Source organism: Dromaius novaehollandiae, chromosome 2 (genome assembly GCF_036370855.1).
Source record: "Dromaius novaehollandiae isolate bDroNov1 chromosome 2, bDroNov1.hap1, whole genome shotgun sequence".
Classification (NCBI taxonomy): domain Eukaryota; kingdom Metazoa; phylum Chordata; class Aves; order Casuariiformes; family Dromaiidae; genus Dromaius; species Dromaius novaehollandiae.
Genome location: NC_088099.1, coordinates 62,151,618 through 62,168,064, shown reverse-complemented (window position 1 = coordinate 62,168,064; position 16,447 = coordinate 62,151,618). Strand labels below are relative to the sequence as shown.

The window sequence follows — 16,447 nt, the reverse complement described above, 5'->3', positions numbered from 1 at the left end:
TTGTTACACAAGGGTTTATGAGTAAATCTGTTACAAATTCACACCAAAAAAATGCCTCCATTGTCCCTCTACTCAGCATCTAAGTTAACCTTCTGTTTTTCTTAGAAAAGGGAGCCACAGATGCAAAGCGTCCGTAGGATTCAGAGGTCTTATGTGGAAGGCTACATTGAGGAGATGCGAGTTTGGATGGAGGAAATGGGGATGCTGTTAATGTTGGGGACCTGAAGAAATATGTGCTCTAGGCTGCTGTGCAGTCAGAAGAGGAGATCACTGTAGAGTGGAGGGGCACAGTTTAGGCAGAGGTGATATTTTCCCACAATGAAGGCTATGAGGACAAGGCTGGCAAACAAGATAGATTTGATTAAATTTCCCCTTGTCCCAACAAGGCTGTTCAAGGGGAAAACACATTTTCAGAATATTGTTAAATGTAATTTGGAATAAGACGTGTGAATTTATTCAGACACATCCATTCCTCTCATTTCTTGTCAAATGCTTGTCATGCTCATATACTATATTTCTGCAGTACCATTAGACTGGAAAGAGTCATAGACAGACAACATTTCTCTCATTTTCTTTTTCCTTGGGGAATCTAGCACAAAGTGCAATGACCAAAACATAAGCATCAGTAATAACACGGATCCATTTTGCCTACAATAGTCTCTCTGAAAAGCTACGACCATTTATTTGACACATAGTGCTCTCTGTGAAGAGCTAAGTTGAGTCTCTACATTTTTATCATCATGGAAATTAGTTTTATGTTGTTCTACCTCCAATATTCATACTTTCCATTATCCTATTTTTTTCTATGAAGGGTAGAAATGTAAATATTGAAATATTCTCTTCATTTTGTGTAAACAGGACCAATGAAGAACACTGACGGCCTCCAAGGAGAAGGAAGAAAAGTATATTTAAAAATAGGAACTTTAGCTTCTTTCCTAAACATTTAAAATGTGTTTTCTCTCCAGAATATTAATCAAAAATAGAAGCTTTAGAAATTCATGACACACAGGGCTAAATCAGTCTATTACAGATTTCTAACATATGTAACTCATGCATCATTATGCAAAAGGAAATTTGAATCAAATTGAAAAAAGAATGCTGTACTTACTGTGGCTAATTCATCAAACTTGCCAAAGAGTTCATTCAGCAGCTTCACCAGTTCTTGGGCAGTGCACTGTGATGCCAGACTAGTGAACCCCACAATGTCTGCAAACAAAATGCTGTAAAGAGAAGGAAGAAAGCACAGAAATATCAGTACAGAAGACACTTTTGCCTTCTCATTATCCTATTTTATAGCCCAAATGCAACCGAAAGCACAAACCCAAACAAGCCCTGAGATACTACCAGTAAAGTGCTACCTGAAAGAGAAAAACAAAGACTAAAAGCAGAGAACTGGGCAAGAGTTTAGTGCTGACGATTGCTCTGTTGTGGAGAGAGTCCTGGGACGCTGCTTTATGTCTCTATGACCATGTAAATCAAACATCAGGCAAAACTCCTTATTCAAGTGTTTACCCTCCGAATACTTCAGGAACATAGAGCACAGAATGTGAATCAAGACACAAGGGAGGCTAAACAACTTGGCCAAGTCTTGTTAAACCTGTGGTAGAGTAAGGAAAGAAATGCAGTCCTCCAAGTGTGTGGCTAATGACTTCATCTTTGGACATGCCTCATTACTTAATGGGAGGTCTATCTTTTTTGGTATTTCATTTAATCTTTGCAGATATTATGAGGCTTAATGACAAACACTTGCAAAATAGTTGGAAGAACTAAGGTACTGGGTTCAAATCAGGAAAGCAGTATTAAGCTCTTTCCTTGCCAGTCACAGCGAGAGCCTGCAGTGCCCTGTGAAAGTGCCTAGGTGGATCCCAAAGAGGGGTCTCGCGCTGGTTCGGTTTCGTGGCCAAGCTAACAAACCTGGCTTGAGCTTTATTAAGCACTGCAAGACATGAGTTAATAAGTTGCCTATGGTAGCTCTGTGATGTAGTTATACTGCTCCAAGTCAGGAGCTAGCACACACAGCCCTGGGCCAGGCTTCTTTCACTGAGCTACATTGCTCAGGTAAGTGTCCAGCTTCCATCAACATTCAGCGAGTTTTAATGTATGACCATTTATTCTGCTTTAATAATACATCCCTGTCCATCTGCGATGATAAGGGAAGATGCTTGAAAGAAATACTACAGTTGCAGAGAGCATAAAAATTCCTGTGTTGAGCCTGGAACTGAAGAGTGTGTGGAGCTATGATCCCTTTAAATATTCAGATTCCTTCATCCATCAGCACAGGCCCAGTGCCAGCTGCAGAAACCTAATACATTTATCTGCAACATCCAGACTATAAACATCAAATAAGTGTTTATGCAACTTAGCAAATGCTAACGAACAGTCCCATGCCACATGGCCTAGGTATACTTGACATAATGTAGAACATGGCTTGAGAACTATAATTTAAGTTAAACATTGCACACTCTTCTTCCCCTCAAAAAATCTTCACTCTGTAGATAAAATAACTAGTGCTAGAAAAGCAGGACTAACAAGTTTACTATTTCCCAGCTGCCATCATCAGTCAATGTCATATCATCCTTCTAAATTCCTTAAAGATTTTCAGATGTACTTAAATGTACACCAAGATCTTCCAGGCAGTTATCTAACCCATTTGCTATATGATCTATATTCACATCACAATTCATATAGTCACAAAGAAAAAGGCTCAGGGGAAAACCCAATTGTTGCAAAACAACATATCATGTAGTGTCCAGATTTTAATTAAGATATAGTTAGTATGGGAAAGAGTAGCTGCCCAATATTTCCCACAGAACCAACAATTTCCACTTGAAAAAATTAGCACTGGATTTTTTTTTTTAGACCTTGAACGTAGTAACACTGTTATCTGTTTACCAAGGTGTTTACAAATGAAGCACTCCAGTGCCATCACAAACACACAAAACAAAAATGTCAAGCATTTAAAGAGACTATATACTCATGTGTTAACAACTAACAGAGCAACCAATACACTGCTGATATGTACAGTTATATCAAAAAGTCTCAATTACTTAAGCACAGAGCACAGGAAATGTATTCACACATCATTATTCATTTAAAAGGAAAGTTATTTTACATACAACTACCTTAGCAAATCAGCATGGTATCCTTACTAATCCTTTAAACATTTTAAGAGAGTATTTATTCGTATCTTTATTAATCCTTAGCCATCAGTGTTTGACTCAAAACACTGGTAATTATGTGACAAACTGAAGTCTAATACAAGGACACACAATACACAACTGAACATGTAATATAAAAATTTAGGTAAAATACGTAATTATAGCATGCTGAGACAAGAGCAGGGTTATGCTTGTGAACAATTCAGTACCACACTATACATTTTAAAGCTAATGGAATAGGTTAGGCAGCCTGACCACTGTTACACTTCCTTGGCATATTTTTTTTTTAATATTTGTAGCTGATTTAAAAATTTTTAATATAATATTCTTAAAATGTGCAAAATATAACTTCTGTGCCTGGAAACTGTGGAAATATCTCAAGTGCTGGACAAGGCACAGAGCATGGGCAGGGAGAGGGGGCAATGCTGTGAGTATAAGCCCTGCCTTTTTTTTTTAGAGCAAATTCTGCTCTCTTCCACCACCACAAAATGTTAAAATCATAGCAGTTGCTGAACTTCTTTTGAATGCCAACTGAAGTACACAAGAGCAAAAGCAAGGTCTCAGCATGGAAGCTAGAAAGCCTCCAGTAGATGTGCAGGGGCTTTACAGACCCAAAGCGTGTCCCTGTCTGAGCACCTGCTGCTTCCATGGGGTGGGCAGTGCTGAGGGCTGTGAGTCCGTCTGATACACACTGAGCTCTAATATCCTAAAAATAGAATTGAAACTCATTAGCCAGTTCATTTTATTTTAGCTAGCATGCTGACTGATATTATCTTCCGCACTCCTTCACCTGTCTGTGTCCATCTGTTATCTCTTCCTTTAGTACTTGGATTACAAGTGTTTTAGGCCAGCAGCTACACTTGTTCTTTATTTGTACAATGCCTTAAAAAGAAAAAAAAAAAAAGTGAACCTTGGTATGTGAGTCAAGTATTTTTGACAATGGAGGTAAAACACCCACCTGATACAATAGACATTTTTTTTTTTTTTTTTTTTTTTTTTTTGTTATGCCCTGCTCAGATTTTTGGAACATAAAAGATACAGAGGCTCTTTGTCAGGAGCTGGTAAAATCAACTACACAGGGTAAGAACAGATTATAATGCTTGCAATGGCCATGGAATTCATAAGGCTACTAAAGAGAGAGATGATCAGATATACAATACCAGAATTACATTGATAAACCATTCCCAAACTGTTTCCAAGGCCAAGCAATATCTGAAAAGTCCAAGGCCCTATTTGTCAACAGTTTGCCTCCCCCAACAATTTGTCACAATTCAGTATGCAAATTCCCTTTCCTCTGATTTAGATACATTATTCACACAAAAATAATGAGTCTTAAACTTTGGCCAGGTCTACATTGGTATACGTAGGAAAGTTAAGACAAATGAACCATAATAGTGACATCAATGTTAAGGCACATTGATCTCTCATGTAAATATAGTCATTCAAGAGCAAAGTAGCCTTGGTTCACTGTAACTTAATTGCTAACTGCCATGGAGGTCTGCATCCTCAAGAAGTATTAGCCTAGAGTGAACTAGGGCTACCTTGCCTTGGCATGAAAGAATCCACACAGTGGTACAGTATACAGAGGGGTGCTTCACACTGATTGCCAAGTAATTTTCTTTTTTAAAGGAAAATAGTATTAAAGTATAGCAAAAAGCAATGACAATCTACACATTAACAACTGGTTCTCTTAATGTCTTCTCAGGGATATGACTCTCCCTTCTTTAATTCCACAGAATTCTTAACCATGCCTTAGGGGACACTCTGATTAAAACAACAAAACAATCTCAATTAAACTGTGACTATTAAAGAAAGAAGAGAAAAGAAAATGAGAAGAAAGTGAAAACAATGAACAAAGGTTATTTTTGTTCGTTCAACAGTGAGACTTGCACACAATTCAGGAGCAGCTCTCTGTGACAAGGAGTATATGATGTGATGGTTAGCCTGGCTAAGTAGTTATTAGGGCACTAAGACTGGCGTTCCAGGGACTCAGCAGCACGTTCATTCCTCGGTTCCACAACTGAACCAAGGGGACCCTGAGGAGCTGTTATTCTCTCTTGCTTGTGGACTATACCAAAAACGTTGCATTCCTTATGCTCTCTGGGATATCCAGTATTTGTCCTGTAGTTTTCAGTCACATGAAGATTTTATGAAGTTGATAGGGTGGGGAAGTTTGGCTAAACCAGTAAAATCTTAAATCACTTTGGCTTTTAGACAGATAAGTTATTAGTGTCATGCATTGCAACAGCATATCAATATTCCAATTAAATTCTAGGGGAAAAAATAATCAGTTATTGAGCAGTGCTTTGTCAAACTATCGCTCAGCTCTTGATTTTAATCCCTGAGTGACGTCTTTGTGTTGCAGGAGCAGTGCTGCCCTGGGCTGGAGGTTTGCTTGCTCCTGTTGCCGCTTGCTTCCTTTGCAGAAGGTCAGAGGAACAGATCAAGTATTACTGAAGGCAGCAGCAGCAGGAGAGCAATTTCAGATCTTTTTGCCTGATGGTTCTATCAGAGATGCAAGACATATTTTTGTTATTGGTTGTCTACTTTCAAGTAACAATCATGGTTACCCTTGCAGTGACTTAAAACTCTCCTGAATGGTTCCAGTAACACCTTCTGCCCATGAATAACAGCAGCTTGTGAGATGCAGTTGAGCTGTTATTGACGTTGTTCTTGCGGCGCTCAGAGCAGTGCTAAAATCCAGTTTTTACTCTAAATTTGTGAGGCTCTTTTCTGAAACATCCTACCAGTTTTACTTATGCTTAGCAAAGCAAGCCTAACGTTACCTGCTATTTTGTATAACCATATTTTAGTTCTAGCATTTTTTTAGTATATTGATTCCTAGAGCTTAGCTTAAATACTCCCCAGCTTAAATACTGCCTTTTTTTAAACAATTTTTCAATAGTCACCTTTCTACATTTGATAGAAAAATGAGTTTATTTCTGACAGAAAGCTATCCAGGTTTTTGATTAGTAGTATTTTATATATATAAATATATATAGTATATATATATAAAAATATATATAGTGTATATATATAAATATATATAGTGTATATATATATATTAAGTGGCTTTAGTTACCAATATTACTAAATAATCTTACAATAAATTATTCTAAAACATCTTGAAATATACATAATGATAAATTAATGATAAATAAATTCCAAGCTTGTGTCATTTCAAAATGCTTAACAGCTTGCTACAAAACATTTCCTACAAATGCTAAGACCTGCTTCTTTCTCTCTGATCCTAGAACATTTCCTCCTTCTTGATGAAACTCATCTAGCTTTCTGAAAAGATAATTTTTTTGAAAAAGCTTGAAAAAATAGTTCCTACAATTAAAACATATAGTAACTTCCTCTACAATGACTGATGAGTAGCTCCTACTACACATCCTTTACACAGACAGAACACATAACCTCTAATATCCACATAAATTTAGCACAGCAAAGAAAGCCACACAAAATACCACAAGAAAGCAGAGAAGGTAGATATCTATTTCTCTTAGTGTGTAAAAGCAGATTTGTAAATACTGAAGAGAAATGTTCTTCTTTTGACAACTAGTTTACCTCCTAAATTTAAAGAAAATTTCCCAATGATTTTTTTTTTTTTTAAGTTATCTGGAAATTTGACATGCAGCCCCACAGCTCCAATAGCTACTATTTTCTAGCTGTTGCTGATACAAAATTTCTGAATACAAACAAGACAGCATTCCAATAAGCAACTCAAGGAAAAAAAAGCAGCATTATCAATGGCTATTCCTTGCATCTATATCACAAACAAGGATTTGAGTTGGTTCAGCACAGGCACACAAGTTTCACAGCATTAGCTAAAACTCCTTGACTCTGTGGAGAATTTCGGTACCAGCAAGCCCTGAGTCATCCCTCCAGGACCTATTACATTCCTGGTTTTCTCCCACTTCCCTGCAATCCCTGTAGTCACGAATAAGCAGCACCTGCCCTGGTGATTCAGCAGCTCTTCTGCAGTCCTGGAGAAACCCACTCCACTGACTAAAACTGAACGTGGAAGCCCTGATGCTTAATTTTGGAGACTCAAGCTGCTTCCCAAGTGCGTGCATCAGTCGAGTAGCTCTTTGCTGTGGCACTCAATGGGGCATTCTGGACGAGAAATCCTGCCATGTTACACAGGAGATTTCAGAGCGCGTAGGTGGTAAATGCTCACTTTCAGGAGCATTCATTCATGCGCTTTATTCACAAGAATAGTCCTGCTGGCTCCAAGGGAACCAGTTGTATAAATAGATGCTCAGCAAAATAAGGAAGCCTTGTGTGCCCTGCTCTTTATTTCTGCTTAGGTCATTTATTTAATTAGAGTACAACTTATTATAAGAATGATATTTTAATGGAACATGCTGTTTCAGAAAGGAATCTGGTAGGAGTAGTATAAAGCTACTTCCTCAAAGATCTACCATTAGGGAAAATCATTGCTAATTTTATCTATAACTTACTACATGGATTAAGCAAAAAGTGCTCTCAAAAATTAAAGAGGGCTGTTAAAGATAAAAAAAGAAAAAGAAAAAGAAAAATTTTGTTTTAGGAAAACAAGTGTTGAAGAAAACTAGTTCACTGTGAAAACTGAGGGAAGAAAAAAAGCAAGCCTGTTCATAGGCTTTACGATCAAAGGCTTTTAGAACACTGGAATGCATAAGCTAAATTAAAATTGTTTTTGACAGTTCTCATGCTTTCTAGGATACAAGACAAAACAGAAATACTCCTATGTAAATAACTGTAGACTTTATTCTGGCCTCAGACTGGGTCATGACAACCTGTAAATGGCTACAAAGAATCTTTTTTATTGGTGACTTTGAATCAGGGATTGCTTTGCCTGAAATTAGTATCTCTTGCTACATGGCAGTCAGCTCTACTTCTCACTTGTAAAAACTAGTCTAAATCAAATTCCTGTACTGGAGGCTCAAGAAATTGATTGCAGTTCAATATTTACTTTCCATTTATGTCTTGAATGCAATTTGATTTACAAAGTAGCATGAGAAGTTGTCTGTTTAAATACCAAATCAGCCATATCCTTGTCCGTGTATACGTTCAGTTTCATTAGTATCTGACCGAGAGGAAGAAGTCTACTTCAAAACAGATAAACAATGAAATATGTTGATGGCTCCATACAGAGCATACATTTGAGCTGAAACACAACTTTAAATAATTTAGTTCAATTACAGCTTGATGGAGAGATTCCAGTCAGGATTTGTATATTTTTATGGTAGCCACTGTACATATATATGTATATTTATATATGTATGTATGCAAGCATGTATAGATATATAATCTGAAAAGTTCTCAGCCCTACAAAGTCAGAGAAGGGGTAAGAAAATGAAATACGAATCCTACTTTACTTATGCTAATCTTTGGAAAGAACTTTCCCTCCTATATTACAACCCATGGAAAATAAAGGAGCACATTGCTGAGCATCACAGAAGAGGTGGCATTTTGGGGACTCTCCACATGTAAGTTGACATATGGTCTTCACATGGTTCATCATGAGCTTGGCTGGGATCACACCAGTAAAGATAGAATCAATGCTGTTCTGAAACGGCTCCTGAGCTGCACATGGACTATTTCTTCCTCATGCAGCACAGAAATGATTTTAGTCCATGGTTATTTTTCTTTCCTGATGCGTGAATCCTGCCTCCTCGCTTAGTTCATACTATAACAATTTTGGATGAGTAACTGAGTGTTTTGTTTTGCATGTTGCATTTGCCTTATATTATTTGTTTCCATTTAACACATGCAAACATTTTCCTGCTGTTTGGCAATCCTTTCAAAAACTTTACAAGGCAACACACAAAAAAGCCTCTTTTCTTCCTCTTTGAATGACACAAAAGCCACATCTTTGAGGGCAAGAGTTACCCACTTGGCAATATTCAGCTATTCTACACAAAATGTAGAAAAAGAAGAAGAAAAGCAGTAGAGAAGAGTGAAGAATTTTTTGCAAAAGACTGATTTTCATCATATTATAAAAATTCCATTAGACCTCTTTTTTTTGGAAAGGTTCCATATTTTCTGGTTTAAGTCATTGTCCTTTATGCATATCAGTCTACACTAGAGATAATTAAACTTGCCTGAGAAACATTTCTTTTTCCCTCTTGCACATGCACAAATACACTCACAGGGTTGGCATGAATAACAACCTTTTCTTGTACCATTATTTTGCTTCCAAATGTAAGGCAAATTTGGGCCTACTTATCCTTCTCTTTTGATATGAAACTGATGCCAAACACAGAGCTTCCACACTCTCAAATTTTACAGTAATGGATTAGGACTGAAGGGGATGAGGTGGGAAGGCAGTTCTTTACATAAATTTCATTTCCTCTGCAAATAAGGCAAAAATCATAATCAAATCACCACTAAGATGTATTAGGAGAAACCAAGTGACAGAAAGGCAAGCAACATAAAAAAATACAAATAATAAAGGTGATCAAGAGTTGATTTAAATACAATTCTAATATTTAGAGCAATTAATTCAAAAATAAAAAGTTAAAAGGAAAAAAAATGAGAGACTAAGAAAAGGAATATCTCAAGTGACCAAACAATACTTCAGATTAGTGGATTGTTAGTATGTTATGAACTTGTACATTGGTCTTCCCTAACAAGCAAGTGTCATAAACCTAAGTAATAGAAACTTAGGTGAAAATAAAAAGTGAACCAAGTTTCTTGGGTGTTAAAGCTTGCCTTACCTTTGGTTTGAGGAAGACTCTGAGTTGCCAGTGCTTTAAATATTTATCTCCCAAGAGAATTACGATACCTAAGCAGGTAATATTCATAGCTCACCATTTGTAAAATTCTTCAACATCGGCAGCTGGCAAATTGCTATTATTTATTCAATGACTTTGGCCAGATTTTTGTACCAACTCAAAAAAGTTTGTAAGACTTCTCATTCAAAATGCAATTTATATTAGTTTTCATTTGCTAGATGCAATCATTTTGGAAAAAAGGCTTTACCGCACAATCTACTGCACTTAATAGGGGCCTCTCCAAGTTTCTGTGCTGACACTGTAGTTCTTATTCACATCTCAAACCATTCAGAAGTACTCAGTGCTCATTCATGGGCCATATTCATTGGCACCCACAGATCCACCTCAGATGGAAATACAAAGCAAGTTTTAACTGGCCCCCCACTCCACCCAGTATTCTTCAACTGATGTTCAAGAAGTTTAATGTTTTGTTTTGCAGAAAGAAAAATAAAGCCCTGCAGACTAAGCTGGAGGTCTGAAGTGATTTACACCTAAAGATTTATTTGTGAGCAATAGGAATGCCTTTCTTTACTGGAGATCTGGAAGAGCTCGCCACGGTGTGACACAAGCCTGAGGACAGCTCTGCCCTCGGCACAGAGAAGCTGGTCCCTGGTTCCCCGCTGGAGGCTCACTCTCCGCGATTGCAGGCGGTCATTTACCAACTGTTTGATAGCTGGTAAAATATTTACCAACTAACTGATAAACCAGAGCAATTGCCATGGTAGATCTGAAATATAATGAGAGGAAACACTGTGTCCTGTCGAAGCCTGCTGTACAGTGAAGTTTTATTAATAACTTTACCTGCACGGCCTACCATGACACTGCAAACATCCCTCTTAGAGCTTCAGCGTGACTCCTACTTTCTTAGCTCTTTTCAGGAGCTAGCCTTTGAGAATATGCTTGAGCAAGAGGAAAAGGAGCACTTTAATTTTTTCCCTAAGTATCTGAAAAAGATCAAATACTCTGTACAGTGAGGCCAATGGGAAAACTGCAGCTGCAAGATAGCAGAAAGACTTTCTCACAATCATGGGTGATCAAGAAAGTACTCTGACGCTATATGATCCAATTTCTCAAGCAACAGGGAGGGCAAGGGAAAGACTGTTGTGCATAACAAACACTCTAGTAGGTTTTGAGAGAATTCATTATAAACTGTATTTACTGATTTAATAAGAGCAAATAGTTAACCATATTTCCCCAAGCAAGCTAAAAAATTTAAATAAAAAGTATATTAGAAAGTTTAAAAGAAACAAAGAACTCAGTGAAAACTGATGACTAAAAGCTGCAAAACGTGGCAAGGTATGCCAGCATCTAAAGATTTTATTCTCTATCATGCCTCTAAATCTCTATTTTCTAACATGTGTCCCTCATAACCTTAGCTGAAGGAAGTGGGCAGGAGATCTCATTAAGCTGATTTGAAGGAGACTTGCAGTATAATGCAAGATGTCTCATATTCCATATGTTGGGGCACACTGTACCATCACAGCTATTTGTTCTGCATCATCATAATATTTTCCAAGGCCTTGCATTCACTTCCAGGAGTCACACATCCATTTTATTCTTTTGAGAATGCTTCTGGAAATCTTTCACAGCTCATGGAACATATGTAATTTAACCCTCTTTTCTTCTGCAGAAACTTGGAAAGTCTGTCTTTTGAAAACATATCCCAGAGGCATAACTGTATATTTTATTATTCCTTGCTGTCTACAGGGTCTCTTCTCACAGTCCTGGAGCAACAATATCTTTTCCTAGTGCATGATTCCCTTCCTATAGGTATATATATTTCCACTTTAATGTATCTTCCTGTGTTTTTTCCAGGAGAAGGTAAGGAAGATAGCTGTGTGAATAACTTGTCTTCCACAGGCAAAAGTTAGTGATTGAAGATTTTCTGTTTTTTGAGGTGGATATTTAGAAGCCTGAAACAGATGGCTTTTTGTTAGTCATATTTTTTTCTTGGTCTTTTTTTTTTTTCCTTAATAGGCAAAGAGTGGGAAAATCATGCACTTTATTAATCGCATGCCTACTTCCTCCAGCCTATCCATTCTGGAAGATGATGCTCTGACATTCCCAGATATTTGTTGGGAGAAAAAGAAAGAGTTGCAATAAAAAAAGGTAAGAGTGCAGCGTTATTTTCCATTTTCCACTGTATAGCTTTGGGATTAGAAGCTCCGGAAATTTAGAGCTAAAGAGAGGGGGGATTGTTTGTTTTAACAATGCTGTTTTATGGAATGCTTGGTATAACCAGGTTAAGTCTTGAGAATATGGGGATGGTCTCTTAAATCTGCCCAGCATGGCACTGAACTGCCATTACTGAGGACATAAAAGTTATTTCCATCTCCCTAAATAGGTAGGGAACATATCTTACTTATTGGTCTTGACCTCAGCAATTAAGAGCTACCAGAGACCATAGCCACCAGTGCTAACTATGCAGCATCAGCTCCAGCGTGTTGTACGCTTACAGCTAATTTAGAATACGAGTGTTAAAGACTAAGAGTTCTGTATATGTAGTGATGATGATTAATATTATGTGAGATTGAACCATTAGCAAGAAATGTATTGCAAATGAATTAATTCAGTAGTGTTCAGTTTTACAGCGTAAAACCAGCCCGATTTGTCATTCTTCTAAACGCTCCCATCACAGGAATCTCTAATGCCCTAGCTGACACAGATATATTCAGTTTCAACTGCTCAGTCACCAGGAGGTGGTCCTTGCAAATATGAGAGTGAACAACTCAATGGGAGGTAGCCTGAACCCCAAAAGAAGGACCTTCTCAGTGGGTAGGGGAGAGGAGCAGGTAGGTGCTCTGGGAGTCTACTCCCTGTTCGCCACACAAGCATACAGTGCAAGCGGCATTACTCAAACCTCTTTGGAACCATTTCATATATGGAGGCAAGGCACTTACAGAAAATGTAACTACAGGCTGTGTGATAAAACATCTCCGAGTAAACAAGGCCTGAGAGGAATTCGTTTGGAGGAACAGAGAAGACTAGCAAACGAAGAGAATAGACTCCACTTTAACAATTACCAGCATGCATGAGGCCACTTGCTGAACGGTCTGTCACTGAACAAGAGCAAGTAGAATGGGGACCCAGTCAATAACCTCTGAGGAGGAATGCCCATATGATGGGGACTGATGTATATTTTCCTAAGTTTACACCACACTTTCTTTCTACATTTCCATGCTATTAGCCTGCAAAACCATTGCACTAAAAGTAATCTTATTTTCAAACAAATCTTTACCATACTGCTTGTTTTTTATGCCCTAAGATCTGACTGCAACTGCATGTCACTATATTAGTACTAAACATTCTGTTTTAAATTATTTCATGGGCTACATCAGTCTTACCTGACATTGTCATGTCTTTGAATGTAAATCTTGTGGAAAATCCTTTCAGGAGGCTTCAGGAAATCTTCCTTCATTTCCATTGCAACATTCCTGGGCAAAAGACTCATCAAGAGACGTTCCTAAAAGAAAAGGTAAACAACATTAATTTCGTGGTATAGTATGCTCCCCACTATCCAACAGTTTTGAACTAGTAAACTAGACAAACTTTTCGTAATCTAGCCTGCTTCCTGAGAACTTCGGCTCCATAAACAACACAAACCGTTTCCCCCAAATTTCTGCAGCCTGTGTGGGTGTCTTTTTGAATTCCTCCTCACAAAAAAAAAAGAAAAAAAAAAGAGTGCACAGAAAGAGAAGAGCCAGCTTCAAGAGCAGATAATTGTCCATAATTATCATTAACATCACAATGCTAATAATAATAACAACTTACTTTATCGTTAGTACCATTTATCTATCTGTGAAAGAATTTCCAGGATCATTTGCTATCCTTTTGTGTGTACTACTTGGGTATCTAATGAAAGTGTTACATTACAGGGACTATGACAGCTGGGTATTAAGCAGACAGAATGGATGATAGATTTATCCACACAGTCTGAATCAGCAGAACAGTAATAAAGGTACAGTTTTAATGGTGTCGTATCTGGCATGGAGATGCCTGTTCGAGGAAGCTCCATAATAGAACACATCAGCATAAACCCCAGCATAAATGTTAAAACTATTTCTGCTTGGTATACCCACAGAGAGATTTTAGCAGGTGTCACTGACCCTCTTAAAATAAAAGACCCCTAACATTCTGGTTCTGGTTGGTATTAACTCTAAAGGTTCATGTAGTTATTCCATGTATTCTGGCCCATTCACAGGTACCTAGAGAGCCTGTAGCAGGTACTGTACTTACATACCTATTAATGTTCTACTTTCATACAGAAAACACTTGCCAATTAAAATGCACTATGCCTATTTTTGTTGCTATGTGCGGTTCCCAGTTTATCAGTCAGGTTTGCTAGCTTCAGTCACCGCTGAAGGAATTCACACTACCATGTCTGATCTGGTGGCAAAGTAATGGCAGTGATGAGACATCACACGAGGGCAGATCTTGGCCAGACTGCACCCTCCTTCTATTTGAATGGCATTAAATAAATAAGGAGCAACAATTAACGCCGAGAAGACGGTATTTGCACGGACAAGTTCTCTGTATTGCTCACATGCACACGTTCACTGGCCACAGACTCCCAACAATGCTAGACTACTCAAAAGGTTTCTCATTTTACAGTTCTGGTTTACACAGTTGCTTCTGAAAGATGACACATTGAATATTTACCTCACAGATGAGTAAGTTAAACTTTGCAGAACTGTCCTTGTCCTTATTTTACACCAACATGCCTTAATACGCCTGGGGCAGTACATTTGGACTTGAGGTTAAAGGTCATTCACATTGATTAAATCTATTTCCTACTGTTCTCATATACGTACTAAGAATGTTGCAAAGAACATAATGGAATTAAATATTTGCAAACAGTTTATGTATAAATCCATTTCAAGTTAACCAGATAGTCTCAGATCTTGATGGGAAAGGTAAATAATTAACATAAAAAATTATAGTAAAGTATAAGCATACATATCTCTACAACAGAATTATATGATGTTGGTTAAAACCCAAAAGAAGTAATTTTGTCAACAGTGGAACTTATGAAGATCTGTTTCCCATGTATTTGTTATCTTGCAGTTGATTGACTGTTTTAACTCAATTATACTGAATCTGTAACATGAGCTGACCCCTTATTAGGCAACAGAGAATCCACACAAGAGAGAAGTCTTGCTTGAGGATTAAGTTCTCTGGTGCTTAAGATGGTATAAACTCCAGATGATACTGGAATTTCAGAAGTATTATCCTGGATGTCAATTTTCTGACGTCTGATAAAGACTAAATGCTTGCTGTAGCTTCTCTTGGGGAGGGTATCAAAGATCTCTGCCTTTCTGCTGGAACAGACAAGTAAATTCCAAAGCTGTTATGGGGAGAGAGTGTGGTTTTGGTTTCCTTTTCCTAGAAAGCCAGACTAAACCAGACAGACAATTAAACAGAAATTATATGGACAGGCTCTGACAGGCTCTTACAGAGACCAGTGCTGACCGATCAGCACTTCTTTAGCCTGCGCACACAGTTCCAGTAAAGCGGGCGAATAAAAAACAACCAACATCTGCAGCGCACAGCCAACAGAAAGGCCAGGGAAACAATAACAACCAATGCTCTAAAAGTAGCATCGGAGAGCTGCATCATCTCACAACTTTGAAACTTGCAGCGTTATGCTGCCAGATGTGCTAAGGCAGGCTACAAAAATGCTAATTCCCATGCACGTTAGTATGACTATTACAAGATGCGAAGGGAGCTTGTGAAAATCCTATTTCAAGTTGTGGTGGTTTGCTTTTTCATATTACAAAGTGGTTTAAAAATATTAGAGATGAAAAAGAAAGTGATGGATTAGTGAGGGAGAACCGGCCGGTCTTTACAAAGAGGGCTGGCGGTCTAAACTCATCGAGTGAGTAAAGACTCAATTAGGACTTTATCAAAGGGCCATCATGACTGACCTCTCAGACCAAGCAGAGAAGCAGCAGTGTGGTTGTAAAGAGTTATCACTACAAGAGAGACTGGCAAATACAAGAAACAATCCCACAGTGGAAATTATTGAAGTAGTGAAAAAAGAATGAAAGACAGCATCTAGCTCTCTTGAACAAACAAACAAACAAACAAACAAACAACTCTTATTTTGGCAAAATCTCATTGGTCAAGGTGTTTCCTTCCAGGTCACCCTAAGGAATGATTAAGGACTTAGAGATCTGGAGCCGTGAGAAATCATATACGTCAAATACAATTGGGGGAAGGTTTGGGAAAGGGCTCTGTTTGGATCTCTGTTCAGCAAGTCCTATGATCATTGTCTGATTTTTTTTCATTTGCTTCTGCGAGGTTGATCCACTTCAAAAAAATAATCTGAAAGCCAGACAAAAAGGAAAACTAGATGTGCACAGCTGCATAGAGCACTGAATGGAACAAGAGACAGCACAGCAGCAAGGCTGGTCACATTTGTGATGACATTCATGCTTGAGTGGCTGCTGCCTCTGACAGCAATGGGTCATGACAGAAAAAATTGAAAAAGTGAGACAGATAGGGAGCACTAATCAATTAGCAACA

The 16,447-nt window shown here is 38.0% G+C and overlaps 1 protein-coding gene across 5 annotated transcripts in view; it reads right to left on the bottom strand.

Moving 5' to 3' along the window:
- The window catches only part of ADCY1 (adenylate cyclase 1), a 166,033-nt gene that overhangs the window by 85,527 nt on the left and 64,059 nt on the right, over nucleotides 1-16,447 (bottom strand). For all 5 annotated transcript variants that reach the window (XR_010387701.1, XM_064506652.1, XM_064506650.1 and 2 more), the window contains exons 3-4: nucleotides 13,267-13,385; nucleotides 1,109-1,220 (exon numbers count right to left, since the gene is read on the bottom strand). Coding sequence is in view for 4 of the 5 variants with exons in the window: in XM_064506652.1 (XP_064362722.1) it covers nucleotides 1,109-1,220; nucleotides 13,267-13,385 (231 nt within the window). In the remaining variant the exon portion in view is untranslated. The remainder of the gene's footprint in view (nucleotides 1-1,108; nucleotides 1,221-13,266; nucleotides 13,386-16,447) is intronic.